This window comes from Carassius carassius, chromosome 24 (genome assembly GCF_963082965.1).
Source record: "Carassius carassius chromosome 24, fCarCar2.1, whole genome shotgun sequence".
Lineage (NCBI taxonomy): Eukaryota > Metazoa > Chordata > Actinopteri > Cypriniformes > Cyprinidae > Carassius > Carassius carassius.
In genome coordinates, this window is record NC_081778.1 from 13,329,179 (window position 1) to 13,345,084 (window position 15,906).

The 15,906-nt window shown below is 41.7% G+C and overlaps 1 protein-coding gene across 2 annotated transcripts in view; it reads left to right on the forward strand.

The window, feature by feature from the left end:
* The window catches only part of LOC132102859 (FH1/FH2 domain-containing protein 3-like), a 233,467-nt gene that overhangs the window by 188,264 nt on the left and 29,297 nt on the right, over positions 1 to 15,906 (forward strand). For both annotated transcript variants that reach the window (XM_059507550.1, XM_059507551.1), the window contains exons 6-10: positions 497 to 591; positions 4,950 to 5,061; positions 6,022 to 6,116; positions 6,269 to 6,412; positions 6,612 to 6,853. In XM_059507550.1, the coding sequence (XP_059363533.1) occupies positions 497 to 591; positions 4,950 to 5,061; positions 6,022 to 6,116; positions 6,269 to 6,412; positions 6,612 to 6,853 (688 nt within the window). The remainder of the gene's footprint in view (positions 1 to 496; positions 592 to 4,949; positions 5,062 to 6,021; positions 6,117 to 6,268; positions 6,413 to 6,611; positions 6,854 to 15,906) is intronic.

A 15,906-nucleotide genomic window follows, 5' to 3' on the forward strand; every position in this document is an offset into this window, starting at 1 on the left:
TCAAAGCAGTGAACTATTTATTGTGTTCCTGTGGCTCAAACATAACATGACACTAGCAACGCCAAGTTCATGGGTTCAAGTTCAATTCCCAAGGAATGCATGAGCTGATAAGATGTATGTCTTGAATGCAATGTGGATAAAGGCATCTGCCAAATTCAAACATGTTCATATATTTAACTTTATAAAAACACCTGCAACAAATGAATGAAAAAAAATATTTTATTTTTTTATTAAAATAATATTAATTTATTTTATTAAACAATAATTTGAAATTATATGGGGTATTGAACACTAGATACCAAGCTATAACAAATGACTAGAATAGTAAAGAGTGTTTGTAGTAGACTTGTCAGACTTTGACTAATTAGCATCATCCAGAACATCCAAGTAATCCAAACACCCTAGAAACTGCAGCGACATAAACATATTTATATGTCTCTCTCTCTCTCTCTCTCTCTCTCTCTCTCTCTCTCTCTCTCTCTCTCTCTCTCTTCAGCTCTTGGGCAGATCATGCTGTATGTGGATGGAATGAATGGGCTTATCGGACACAATGAAGCTGTACAGTGGCTTTATACACTGGTTGGATCAAAGGTAAAGGACATTTCACTAGGTGAATGTATGTGTATGTGTACCATTTTGTGGTTCTTTTTGCTTCCTAAGGTATCAAGTCCTACATGATATGTCAGTACCATATTGGTTATCGGTTATTTATATTATATCAGCTGATATTAAATATTTAATTGTGCTCACTTAAAGGGATACTCCACCCCAGAATGAATATTTTGTCATTAATCACTTACCCCTATGTCGATCCAAACCCATAAAAGCTTTGTACATCTGCAGAACACAATTTAAGATATTTTGGATGAAAACTGGGAGGATTGTGACTGTCCCACTGATGGCAGATGGACTATTCTGATGACATCTTTCATACTTTTCTGGACTTTGTCACTGTAACTTACTTGGCAGTCTATGGGACAGTAAAAAGCCTCCCTATTTTCATCCAAAATATCTTCAATTGTGTTCTGAAGAAGAAAGAAACTTTTACGGGTTTGGAACGACATGGGGGTAGGTGATTAAGTAGCCCTTTTAAGTTAATATTTAAATTAACTAAGAATTTAATAACACTGTTAAGTGTAATTTTTAAGCAAATCTCAAAAGGAATATCCATTTTTCATGTAGATTATCATGTTGTGATTTATTTAATACAGTTGATTTTAGTTTTTAGTGTTAATTTAGACAAAATAGTCTTGAAGCAAATGTAGATGAGAAACTGTTGCTTTGAAAATCTAGGCCTATTATTTTGTTCAGGGGTAATGAATTCAGTAAGGCCTGAATGGTGCTTTTTCTTGTATTTATGTTCTTTTTAGCCAATGTTTGCAAATGTTTTAAGTTAGGGCAGTTTCCAGGTGTGCCAACTTGTACAATACTCATAGGGTGATGTAGTTTTGCACGCAGTGTTCATGACTGAGTTTCCTGTTTTTTCCCTGTATTTATGTTTTTTTAAGCCAATGTTTGTAAAGCATGCTTTAACTCAGTAGGGCAGCTTCCAGGTGTGCCAGCACACAGAGTGTGGCACGGTTTCACACAACACAATCCAGTGTTCTGGACTGATTTCCTTTCTCAATCCTGTCCAGCCATCTAGTGGCAATATGAGCAAGTATGATGACAACACATGGATGTGTGTGCTAGAGTTTGGATGAGAATGGATGTTTGTGAACACCACATCAACAGATATCTTTATGGAGTTCTGTGCTGGACGAGGCAGTGTTTAAATGCATTTCCTCTTCTCTCTTTGTTATATGGTACCTATGAAACACACAGGATGGTTTGACAGCTCTTACTATATTAAACACAAATCTGGTTCTACTCCAGTTTCTCCACTCAATACACACCTTTATATTCCTGATCCTGTATTTTTTGCTCCTCTTTTCCTTTTATTTCCTTTCCTTTCAAACTGTATATGCTTTAAGAAGAAAAACTATACGGTAATAACACCTGTTTTTAGAAAATTTGTTTTAAATTGAGTTTAATTTTATCAATTATGTCATTATATATGTCATTAACAATTTTTTATTTATTTTTTATAATGAACCTCAAATTTGTGTTAGATTTGTGCTTAAAAAACACACACACACACACACACGTTTGTTTTTGTGAAAAGTGGGGACATCCCATAGGCGTAATTGTTTTTATATTGTACAAACTGTATATTCTATCGCCCTTCACCAACCCTACACATAACCCTAACCCTCACAGGAAACTTTGTGCATTTTTACTTTCTCAAAAAAAAACTCATTCTGTATGATTTATAACAGTATTATTATTATGTCCATATTTGTTTTTTTCCTGTTCATGTCCATATTTAGTTATATTGATTCCAGCTAGGTTTAATTAGTTACTGTGTATTTAACGAGTGTTCTGCCCCTTGTTCGCTATTAAATGTAATTTTGTGTTCTCTGTGATTTCCTGTGTTCCTGCTTTGAGTTCATTAAAGGGGTCATATGATGCTTTTTTAAAGATCATTATGTTGACATGCTTTCATGTTCAAAACACTCATTATTTTTAAAATATTGTACATTATTGTAGGTCCTCTATGCCCCGCCTCTCTCAAACGCATAATTTTATACAAAGTCCCTCCTTCTTGACGAGTGCATTCTGCTCTGTGTAGTGTAAATGTAATGTAATCTTCTTCTTTCAAAATAAATTTAATGATAGTTAATAATGTCCCCTACCATCAGTTCAAGCCCGGAAGGGCAACAGAGTGGCGTGAAAGACACAATGTTGAAGCTTGTATATGTTTGCAGTACACAAGCCACGGATGGTTAAGATAGCTGGCTCCACTGTGTGACCCTGTCTTCTCTCTCTCTCTCTCTCTCTCTCTCTCTCTCTCTCTCTCTCTCTCTCTCTCTCTTTCTCTCTCACACACACAAGTGCACACGCATGCACACACACACGTGATGCACAAAACTCTGCATTGAAACATTGGATTGCAAGAACTTAAACTAATAACAAAACATACTCCCTGTAGTGAAGCCACGCCTTCTTTCTTTGCCTTAACATTTGTGCGGCATTACGCAAATATTTCCACATAGTGACGTAGACTTGTGTTGGCGTGTTTGAATGAGCTGTTTTAGGGGGGTGTGGCAAAGTCTTAACTTTGATAAAGAATATCTCTTTGGATTTGAGACTTTAGTCTTTGCAACTTTACAGATCTTCTTAATGAACCAAGAGCTTGTAACACTCCAAAGAGAAAGGAACATTTTTTATTGCATCATATGACCCCTTTTAATACTTTGGAATTTACTTTACTACACTACTTTACTACACTATTCTCTTCTCCTCGCTCTTTCGTTCCCGTGCTCCCTGTGTGAATTGTGACAGAACAGCAGATTAAAACAGTAAGCGGCGCCCCTTCTCCCGTGTTTTTGTTTTAGTTTTGAATAGACTTTTGTTTTTCCGTTGTTCTCCCCATGGTATGAGGTCTGCCCTGCTGTCAAGCTCTGCCGGCCGCTCCAAAGTCAAGCCCACCGGAGCAAAGAGCTCACTCCAGTGTCGACTCCAGCCCCAGAGCTCACTTTTGTGTTGGCTCCAGCCCCAGAGCTCGCTCCAGTGTTGGCTCCAGCCCCAGAGCTCGCTCCAGTGTCGGCTCCAGCCCCAGAGCTCACTCCGGTGTCGACTCCAGCCCCAGAGCTCACTTTTGTGGCAGCTCCAGCCCCAGAGCTCGCTCCAGTGTCGGCTCCAGCCCCAGAGCTCACTTTTGTGTCGGCTCCAGCCCCAGAGCTCGCTCCAGTGTCGACTCCAGCCCCAGAGCTCGCTCCAGTGTCGGCTCCAGCCCCAGAGCTCGCTCCAGTGTCAGCTCCAGCCCCAGAGCTCGCTCCAGTGTCGGCTCCAGCCCCAGAGCTCGCTCCAGTGCCGGCTCCAGCCCCAGAGCTCGCTCTAGTGAGGGCTGCTGTTCATGTGTCTAGTCCAGTGAGGGCTCCTGTTCCCGAGTTCAAACGCGTCGTTTTCTACAAAGACCCTCATTTTGACAAGCACAGTCCAAGGACTGGACTGTCTGCTCTGCCATGGCACCCCGAACGGGTATCACCCCCTCCCCGTTGGATATTGTGTGGCGTGAGGACGCGTCTTCTGGGTAGGGGGAGTAATGTCAGACTCTGTCCCATGTCTCGTGTTGTGTTCTCCTCTCCCACGTGACCCGGTATTATTATTATGCCCATATTTGTATGTATTTAATTATATTGGTCCAAGCTGGGTTTAATTAGTTACTGTATATTTTAAGTGTGTTTTGCCCCTTGTTTACCATCCGCTGTTGTTTTTCATTTTGTGTTCTCTGTGATTTCCTGTGTTCCTGTTTTCCCCGCTTTGAGTTCATTAAATACTTTGGTATTTATTTTATTCCTCGTCTGCTTGCTCCTTCGTTCCAGTGCTCCCTGTGTTAATCGTGAAATGACTAAATGTGTTTTGTTTTGTTTGCAGTGAGTTTCAATGACACTACTGTTTAATTGATGTTTAGAGGAAATGGGTTCACATAATGGGCATAAAGCGGCACAAAATACAGTACAAAATAAAAATATTGTAAGTAAGGAAAAATTAAGATGTATAGAGGGCAAAAAAAAACAGAAGAAAAGAGAACAGAAAAAAGGGTTGCAACACATGCTACTTGCCGTACATTTAAAATATCTTCTCCTCTTGCCAGTGTGCAGTCATGTGTCAGAGGCTGTTATCAATATCCCCCATAGTACCCCATTCAGGAAACTGTATCAAGATATTCTCTGGGCTTTTACACCCTTTAAATATACAGTTAATTTAGTCTAGACAATGTAAGATATTATGTGAGCTGCAAAATGTCATATCATTGGATGTAAAGACAAATGTTAAGATTAGTGTTTTTTTAAATTGTTGTATAAAGATAAATAGTGTTTCTTTATGTGTGTACATGTGTGCAGTTCCGGTTGGTTGTTAAAACTGCTCTGAAGCTGCTGCTGGTTTTTGTGGAATACACTGAGTCCAATGCACCTCTACTCATCCAGGCTGTCAACACCGTGGACACCAAGCAAGGTAATGTATACACATTACAAAACCAAACACACACACACTTATGAAAGATAAAATACAAATAGGTGAAATACTCTTGGAAAGTTGTCGCAGTGTCTCTGGAAATCAAATTTTGATTCTAAGTCTCTGTATTTGAGTCCAAGCTGAGCTCTGGATGTTACAGTGTGTGTGTGTGGGGGGGGGGTGGGTGGGGGCTGAGACAAACTCTCTCCTCTGGTGAGGCTTGGTTACCTAGAAGAGAGAAAGCAACTATAGTGAAGATGATAGTTAACAAACTGTTCTTGACTTTTTCTAAGATATTTTAAGGTAATTGCTCATATTATCAGCGCCTGTATTGGCAGTGAACTAAATATGATCACCAGCAGATTAAATCAAGATGAATGGTCTGAGCTCATGGAAAAAAGTGTTGATAGGACCAGAATTAAAAGGTTTAATACTGTTTTAATACTGTTACATAAGAAGAGAGACTGCTGTCTCTGGTCTCCCAGTGAGAGACAGACAGGCTGGCAGATGAAGCAGAACGTCTCCTGCTATTAATCTATATAACAGACATTTTCTCCTCTGACGTTGAACCAGCCATGCTTAACCGATTTACTTCAAATACCATTAGAAGTGGATTAAACCGCAGTTCATTTTAATTTAGTGAATTCAATTCAACATGACAACCATCATGTAAAGATTTTTTTTTCTTGATGCTCATTTTTTTTTCGGGTACTATTAATTTATTTAGAAATACATTTAAAATATATTTATTTCTGAAAGATTTTTACAAATTTTGACAGTCTATTATTTCTTCTAATATATTTTATCAAAACGGTTTGAACATTACAAAACATTATGGTCCAATTCATAAACTAATAATTAATGATATTTATACATATTTTCATACACTTTTTACCTTGAAAAATTGACACTCTTATTTATGATTGACCCTCATTGACACTTTTGGTTGTGTATTTCCAGGCTGTAAGCCCTGGTCCAATGCCATGGAGATCCTAGATGAGAAAGATGGAATGGACACTGAGCTGTTGGTTTATGCCATGACCCTTATTAACAAGGTACCAGGACATTATTATGGTTCAGAAATGTCAAACACTTTTTTGTACACTCTCAGTTACATGGAGTTATATATGAATTTACTCTAAAAAATAAAATAAAAATGCATATTATACTTCTATTATATTGTCATATATCTGTGGTATTTCTGCAGACATTGGCTGGGCTTCCTGACCAGGACACGTTCTATGATGTGGTTGACAGTCTGGAGGAGCAGGGCATGGAGGCCGTGGCCAAGAGACATGTAAACAGGAAGGGCACAGATTTGGACCTAGTGGAACAGTTCAATATCTATGAGGTTAGCTTGTGCTAAGTTTGCTCTTCAGTTACAAACTGTCTGAATGATCTTGTCCAAAACTGATGATACTGAGGTTTTAATTCACACCAGGTCCAATGCAAGTGAACAATATGAAATTTATTTATTAATTTTTTTTTACTTTAACATTAATGTGATATTTGTTATTTGCTGTTAGTCTAATAATCATGTTTATCCATAGTCAACACTTCGTCATGAAGATGGTGATGATGAGACACAGCCTCCTCCATCCGGACACAAAAGTCGGCGTCGGGCCAGCCTAGGGGACACTCCTGAGAGACGGGGTGTAGAACGTCGCCGCAGCCGAAGACACTCGCTCCAAAATGGGAAAGGCCACACTTCTGCTCCTTCTTCCCCGTGCCACAGCCACACACCCAACATCCTGCCCCTCAATGGCCAGAGGGTTGACGATATCAGTGAAAGGTGAGAAAAGAGAAAAAGACAGAAGTTGACTTGAATAAATTATATTTATTTTTTTATTTATTTTTTTATAAATAGTTTTTTACTATTTTAAATTTTAAACAATTTTAAAATTTTAAATTTTAAATTTTAACAATTTTAAACAATTGACATAAATATTTTATTTTACTTAAATAGTTTTTACTGGACAACTAAACAATATACAGATTATGAAAATGTGAAAACAATAATATGACACATTCAATTGTTGTCTTGTGAAATCTATGAAAAAGTGAATGTGAAAATCCTCCTTAAATTTTTTTTTTTTTTGCCCTCTCTGACCACATATATTAATTTTTAGCAACAAAAAACTATGTGTAGTTCAGCATGTAGTGATTTTTAAAGAACAGGAAGCAGTTTTATATCGGGTGTTCTATTGTGTTACTTTTGAAATGAGAGTTTTAAGTCCCAGAAGAAGATGGAGAATTTTATAATGCTCCGAGGGAGAGACAAGGACCACTTGCTAGTCTATAGACATTCAAATTAATCATATGCACACGAGGGAGGTAGTGGGAACTGAGGCTGAGAGGAAATAGGACGTTACTGAAATATGGAGTTTCGAGTCATGCAAAATTCTCAGGGGCGTTAGCACTACATGAAGTACTCTTGTCCTTGCATATTTTGTTGTAAACTATAATCATACACCGAATCTGTATCCTTTGAATGTTTCAAAGGACAAAAGTGAAGGCATAGATATTCAAACTGGGAATCACAGTAGTATATCAGACATCAAAAAAGCTTTATATGGTTTTTCTCTCATCCAGCGAGTCATTTGTAAGAAGGGACATGTTAAGGTCAAGTCAGGCAGTGGAGAGAGAGAGAACAAACCAGCTCAGTAGATCTGTATTGTGTTGGATGTATTCTGTGTCTCAAAGCAGATCTTACTATAGATGATATTGAATTACGGTGCCCTCAAAAATTTATTTGCCAGTGTGTGAAATTGATCATTGCATTTGAGTAATAGAACTCACTGTGTGTCCTGTAATTGAGCGTGGAGATCTAATTAAGTTCTCCAGTCTTTCTTTTAGCATCATAAAATCTTTGTGAGAATAAAATATATAAGTGGAAATACACACACACACACACACACACACATATATATATATATATATATATATATATACAACCCGAATTCCGGAAAAGTTGGGACGTTTTTTAAATTTTAATAAAATGAAAACTAAAAGACTTTCAAATCACATGAGCCAATATTTTATTCACAATAGAACATAGATAACATAGCAAATGTTTAAACTGAGAAAGGTTACAATTTTATGCACAAAATGAGCTCATTTCAATTTTTATTTCTGCTACAGGTCTCAAAATAGTTGGGACGGGGCATGTTCACCATGGTGTAGCATCTCCTTTTCTTTTCAAAACAGTTTGAAGACGTCTGGGCATTGAGGCTATGAGTTGCTGGAGTTTTGCTGTTGGAATTTGGTCCCATTCTTGCCTTTTATAGATTTCCAGCTGCTGAAGAGTTCGTGGTTGTCTTTGACGTATTTTTCGTTTAATGATGCGCCAAATGTTAACTTAAATTAACTTAATTAATCACTAGATGTTCTCCCAGCTGAATATATATATATCATGGTTTTTACAAAAATATTAACCACATTCATTTTCAAAATTTATATTAATAAGAAATGTTTCCCGAGCACCAATTCAGCATATTAAAATAGTTTCTCAAGAAGCATGTGACATTTGCCATCACAGAAATAAATTAATTATATATATATATATGTGTGTGTGTGTGTGTGTGTGTGTGTGTGTGTGTGTGTGTGTGTGTGTGTGTGTGTGTGTATTTCCACTTATATATTTTATTCTGACATGACATGAGATATATATATATATATAACATGAGAAAGCATAAGAGACTACTAAAAGAGCCCACAATCTTTAACAATACATGCAATACAAATAACAAATAAAATAATTTTGATTTATAATATCTGTCATGATGTTTGTTTTATTGGCCATAGTACTAAATATATTATCAACCAAGATCTGTAAACTGTAACTACTAACAAAATGATTTACTGTGAACTTGTGCCTGTCTGAAAGCTGCTCAGTTCCTGTGGGCAGATACTGGTCAGAGAACAAGAATACTCCTGTCACTATCTCATGTCACTTTCCTCCTTTTGTTGAGTTATACAGACTTCTTGTGCTTTTGATTATTGATGACAGGATCTGCTGTTTGTGATGGGCTTCATGGGTTATTCTTCTTTTAACGGTTTGGTTGACAAATAGCTGAATTTATCTCAGTCAGACATCTGATTCTGACGTCTGATAGCGGACCCATCACAGGAAATTAGAAGGATTTCATGTCTTTCATGAACCTTTCATGTCTTTTTAGTGGCAGTCTGGCACCATAAATTCAATTCAAATAACTGGCCTCAACTCCATATTAAACAACAATAATAAACAAAAAATGTAACTTAGAATGTACAGTACAGTAGGTAACATTTAATTAATCAATATTTCCTAAATATGAAAAACTACAAAATAAAAGTAAAGGATTTGTGTCTTTAACTACAGTTCCCTGAGTAGGGAACGAGACACTGCGTCCTCTAGGGGGCGCTTTGGGGAACACCTCGTCGTGACCCGTGTCTGAAGTATACATTGAAAAAACACCAACCTGTTGGCCGGCAACAGCCTCCGACGTCACTACCGGCGCGACTAAAAATCAGCACCGGGAGAGCACGTCATTATCTTCTTCGTCTGAAGCTTGCGTCCGAAGCATGGCAGGGAGCTAGAGGATGCAGTGTCTCGTTCCCTACTCCGGGAAATATGGTTACATACGTAACCTGAGACAGTTCCCTTTCGAGGGAACTTCGAACTGCGTCCTCTAGGGGGCGCTTTGGGGAATAGTATACCCACGCCGCCATGCTGAGGGGAGTGCAGGCCAGAATCATGGCGAGCACTAAGTACCAACTCTACCATTTCCATGGGAGTTGCCCCTGGGACATTTAGACGGCTGTATGTGACAGTACCCCTTACGGCCAAAAAGCCTAAGCTACATACCCAACTTAATTGTTTGGTCCTCGGCCCAAGGTAGAGCTGAAGGCTTGGAATCAGGAAAGATTCCTTTAAAGGGATACGGCTAAGAACCTAGCATTTGTATCAAAGTCTTGCCTGTCACACAGGGGCTACCACTAGCTTACGCATAAGCTTGCTGAAAGAGCTGTCTCAACAGTTCTCTAGTAGCAACACCCTGTTTAGATGGGTATCCGAGGATACATAGGTGGAGTGGCGCCCAAGATGAACGGGGCTTTTACCAACTCAAGAAAGGGCACGAAGCAACCGCGCGAAGACCTCAACATATAGGATATTAGAAAGAACACAGAATACTAACTTAAGTGTGCGAACTTACCACAGTGTGGATTTCAGAAAGTGTGCAAAGACTTCACATGCACACTTACCATAGCATGGATTTTCAAATACTGTTCCAAGGAGGGGCTCTCATGGCACTCTGATAGAGCAGCTCATAGATGGAATAGTGTATCTCAAAACAGTATGATTGAGAGTCATCAACTCGATCTATGGAAACAATACTGGAGCGCTCTGGGGAAAAAACAGAGAACTCAGTCTCATATGAGAGGAGAACTCCGGGCTCAGAGTAGCGCGCTCATAGGCGACCCTTTTTTGGAAAAAGGGGAGCGCTGCTAAATTACCACGAGAATCACCCAAATAGCCCCTCATGTTGAGGGAAGCGATGCTAGAGGAGTATAAACAAATACACACTGGCTGAATGGAGCCCAAGGAACCAAGGTCTAATCATCTCAAGAAAGGGAATGAAGCGGAGCGCGTAACCCTTATCGTACAAGATTTCAGAAAGTTTGCAGAGTCTTGCGTGCAAACTTACCACTTGTGGGTTTTTAGAAAGTGTGCAAAGTGTTCACGTGCACACTGACCACCATGTGGTTTTGAGAAAGTACACAAAGCTTAGCGTGTGTACCTAAAGGTTCCTAAGCATCGCAGAGGTGCTGAATCTCACAGGAGAGGCAAGCTCAATTTTACAAACCTCGGGCAAGGGGAGCATCACCTGAGGCAGTATATACAAAACGACTTCTGTAACTGCCACCTCCACTTCCCGGTAGATGCGACAGCACCCCTAAGCGGCCAGGAGACCCCTCGGGTTGACCTGGCTGGACATCCATGAAATTCCCTGCAGTGCTGTGCCAGGCCTGATGATCAAGGAGGCTCCCTCAGAAACCTGTGATCTCAGCCGCCTAATACCGGAACATGAAGCCGGATGGCTGCTGCTGGCAAATGTTTAGTAAACACTGTAACTGAGCACTGCAAAGGAAACTCACAGAGTTTATTAGTAGACACGTAACCACCAGCAATTAAATACACATAAGTATATACAGAGAGGGTTACATTTACTCACCCACCCTCCTGCGCCGGAGCCCCGCTCAAGGGGCGCCTCCTTTTAGTCTGGACCATCAGTCAGGTGGTTGCTATGAACATAGAACCATAAAAACATTATAGGTCCAGCATAGGAGACTGTTACGCGAGAGGTTTCCACCTAACCTCGATCAGGTGGAGAGCTGGTGGTTACAGGGGAATTAGGAAGGGGAGGAAAAAAGCAGAAGTTAACCCTCTGAAGTCGATTAACGCATATACATGTGATGCGGCTATTTTCTCCTGATAACCTCTTAAACTCTAGAGGGTTAAAAATCCCCAAAGGGAATGAGTAGATACCTCGGTATCACTCTGATTCGGACGAGAACGCTGCCTCTTCTAGATCATACCCCTTAGGTTCTGCTTACCTCCTCGTGACCCACGATTCCTCTAAGCCCTGCCCGCAGGTGGGGGAGGAGCGCGAGTTGCGACACTAGCCTTCTGTGCCCGTCTTTGATCCTCAGATCGAGACAGGCCAGGACCCCTATGTTGTTCGGGCTCAGACCTGGACCTTCATGGAACGAAGGATCTGAAAGCAGCAGAGTGCGCCTTCTTCTCCCTGAACTTCTCAAATCGCCGTCTCAACGGAAATACCGAAAAGTTCAGAAGGCGAAACCTGAGCATCGAGCAGAAAGTATTTTCTTTCCTCCCGATGTCTGCCATGTTCATCCACAGATGTCTCTCGGCTGCCACCATGGCCACCATAGTCCTGCCCATGGCAGAGGCGGCCTGCTTGGTAGCACGGAGAGAGATCCGTGGTGCGGCGCAGCTCAGCTACCTGATCAGAAAAAGGCCCCTGTCTCTATCCAGGTCTCTTAGCAGATCAGTCTGATATGCTTGAAGCACCAGCATTTTGCTGTAATAAAGCCATAGCCTGACCTGCTACTGCGTATGCCTTGCCATTTAAGCGAGATGATTTTCTGAAGGGGCTTAGATGGCAAGGAGGGAGATTAAGAAAGGATGTTTCCCCTGCAGAAAGAAAAAAATTTTCACAGATAAAAATTATTTATAAATTATTTATAAAATTTTTAGCTCTTTCTACAGGGGGCATTCCCTCATAGCCGCTTTTGCACATCACCTCGATGTCGGCAGATTACTTTCATGCCGAAATCGATGGATGCGAGAAGAAAACGGCATCTTTCATCCCTTTTTAATCTCTGTATGGAGATCATGCACAAATGAAAGGCTCACCTGAGCTGGAGTGCTATGTTCAAAAGGTAATTTTCGCTCAATAACCTCTACCAGCTCTACATACGCAGGGCAGGAGAATTGAGAAGGCTCAGCCTCAGCTGCTTCACCATCGTCAAATATCTCCTGCTTTTCCTGGGTAAAAACCCAGCAGAGCACTAACCTCAGTATCAGAAAGTGTTAAAGATATAACATCATCCTCCCGAGGGTCTCTCTCGTCCGCCGCCCTATCTTTTTTTTTTACGAGCGCGAAAGGGAAAGTCCCTCTTTAAACCATTCAGATAGATCCATCTGTATTCTCACAAGCTCATTTTCTTCTACGCCTCAGCGTGGACAGATCCTGAACCGCGGCAATCAGATGGCTGCCTTTCTTTCAGAAGAGAAACGAACGAGAGCGGAGCTTTTTCCATTGAAAAAAACGCTCACAATGCACGCAGATTGCCTCCTCAAAGACATCGCGTGCGTGCTCTTAACCCAAACAAATGACGCAAAGATTGCATGTGTCATCGGGTGTCAAATAACGCCGACACGGATGCACATATCGTCTAAACGCTTGCTAGTTGTCGCCATGATAAACAGAGAAAGACCGCCCTTACCGGTTCTTTCAGATGCACGCTTCAAACAAAACAGTCAGTGAAGATGAAGAAGATAATGACGTGCTCTCCCGGTGCTGATTTATAGTCGCGCCGGTAGTGACGTTGGAGGATGTCGCCGGCCAACAAGTGGGTTTTTTATCAATGTATGCTTCAGACACGGACGAGGTGTTCCCCAAAGCGCCCCCTAGAGGACGCAGTTCGAAGTTCCCTCGAAAGGGAACAGTTTTGATCATGTAAACACATTTACATGATCATATGATTTGTCTTATTAAGCATAACCGGTTTACAAATGTGCATGTAAATGCACTCATTATATGCTTTTGATTAATTACAAAGAATCAGCTCATAAAAGTCACTCTTTCAGTGATCAGACTATACTGGTCATGTTGTCTATTTTGGGCTATAGATTCATGCTTGCTTTCATGTGCTATCAAAAACTTCTGACGTCTTAATTACAAGTTTTTCACGTTCAAGTGCTTTTGTCAGAAAGAATAGGAAACATAGAGGACAGCAAGTTCATTCTTGCCTATTTTTTTCCTTATTATTATTTTTATTTATTTTTTATAAAATCCAAAACTGATAGAAAATATTTAGTTAATACCCACCAAATTTTGAAGTATAGCATCCCGTTTTCTGGCAAATAGAGAAACATTAGCTGCATTCACAGCTGACTACAAGAGAGGATAAATGTGTGACGAGTGGGGCGGGGCCGAGGGACATGGGAGCGAGGCCGGGGGAGTGATTGGAGATGAACTGCACCTGTTCGTCCCACCGGTCTCGAGGCCCATGGAGGAGATGGAAGGATATAAAACTGGAGCGACGACAGTGAAGGACGAGAGAAGCCCAGGCCTGGTCCTCTCTCGGGGAGTACCCCCCGGCCTGCGAGGGGCGATGGGGGTATGTGACGAGTGGGGCGGGGCCGAGGGACATGGGAGCGAGGCCGGGGGAGTGATTGGAGATGAACTGCACCTGTTCGACCCACCGGTCTCGAGGCCCATGGAGGAGATGGAAGGATATAAAACTGGAGCGACGACAGTGAAGGACGAGAGAGGACCAGGCCTGGGCTTTTAGTTGTGTTTTGGTTTTTATTTTATGCGCACCAGTCGTCCGTGAGGGAGCGGAGGAGTCGGCGCCGTTCGCCAGGGGGCCGGAGCCTGCTGCCTCCGTGAAGGTATCCGGAGGAGCAGGGAACGGGGGACTCCTGCCGGCTGCCCAAAACCGGAGGAGCCGTCGCCGTCCACCGGGCGGCGGAGGAGTGTCGTGCCGTCCGCCGAGGGCCGTCCAGTGCCACCGCCAGGCACCGCGGAGGAGATCACCCAGCTGGTGGAGGGCCGAGCAGCGGTGCGTCTGGGAACCGGAATTTTTTTTTTTTTTTTTTTCCTCTCTCCCCTCTCTCGTCTCTGTCGCTCCTCCTTCCATCTCCTTTTCTCTCGCCTCGCCTGTCCTACCCCCAGGTTCCCGCAGGTCCCCGGGAGCGGCCCCCCCGGAGGGAGGGGGGGGGGGGAGTAGAGCGCAGTCTCGGGAGTACCCCCCGGCCTGCGAGGGGCGATGGGGGTATGTGACGAGTGGGGCGGGGCCGAGGGACATGGGAGCGAGGCCGGGGGAGTGATTGGAGATGAACTGCACCTGTTCGTCCCACCGGTCTCGAGGCCCATGGAGGAGATGGAAGGATATAAAACTGGAGCGACGACAGTGAAGGACGAGAGAGGACCAGGCCTGGGCTTTTAGTTGTGTTGTGGTTTTTATTTTATGCGCACCAGTCGTCCGTGAGGGGCTGGTGCGCTGTTTTGTGTTTATTTTGTTATTAAAATGTTTTTGATTGTCCGCCGGTTCCCGCCTCCTTCTTCCGGATGAATATGAAGGTTGATATCGTTACAAAATGTTACTTGTAGAATCTAGATAATCAGCTTGCTGATTTTTCCATAAACTTGATAATTTCCATAATAATAATGGCTATATTCATTGTGTAAAATAGATACAATATGTGTTTTACTTAACTGTAATGGCAAGAGAAAGCAATATAGATACAGTATGAGGGGAAAAAGGGGGAAAAATATCTTGAGTTGCGCAGTCATGAATACGAATTGAGAGGCAAGGAAGAGGCTAGGAAACTTGTATTTATGATTATTCTGAGCGTACTTTAAAGGCAGCATCATTCGCAATGGTTTCCTACATATTGTACTGGTGTGACATTAAAGGAAAATGCCACCTTTTTTCCATATTCCACTATGTTCTTCCCTCAAATCATGACGAGTTGATACATACCTCTCCTGTCTCAGAGCGTGCGCTCAATCACAGCTTTTAGCTTAGCACCATTCATTCCTTAGGATCCACACAAATACTTCCATGTTTTCCCTATTTAAAGACCGTTACAGGACTTGTAACTATAATGTATGGCGGAAGAGCACTTCACAGCACTTCGACCTCGGTGCAGTAGTATCATCACTCCTGAAAACTCCTCACGTTGGTTGTATTGACGAAAGTTAGAGGGAGAGGGGGAGTTTTGAAGTGTGCCGAGGTCGAAGTGCTGTGAAGTACTCTAACGCCATACATTATAGTTATCATTTTTATCCGCTTAGAAAATCGCCACATTTTATTTTGTGTAACCATACAGTACTTACTCGTGTAACTACTCATGTAACCGTCATTAAATAGGAAAAACATGGAAGTGTTTGGTGGCTTCTAAATTCATCCCTGTTTAGATCCTAAGGAATGAATGGTGCTAAGCTAAACGCTAGCATAGTGGCGCCGCGCGCTACAGTGGGAGAGGTACATATCAACTCATCTAAGTTGAGGGATGAACATAGTGGAATATGGAAAAACGGTGGTGAT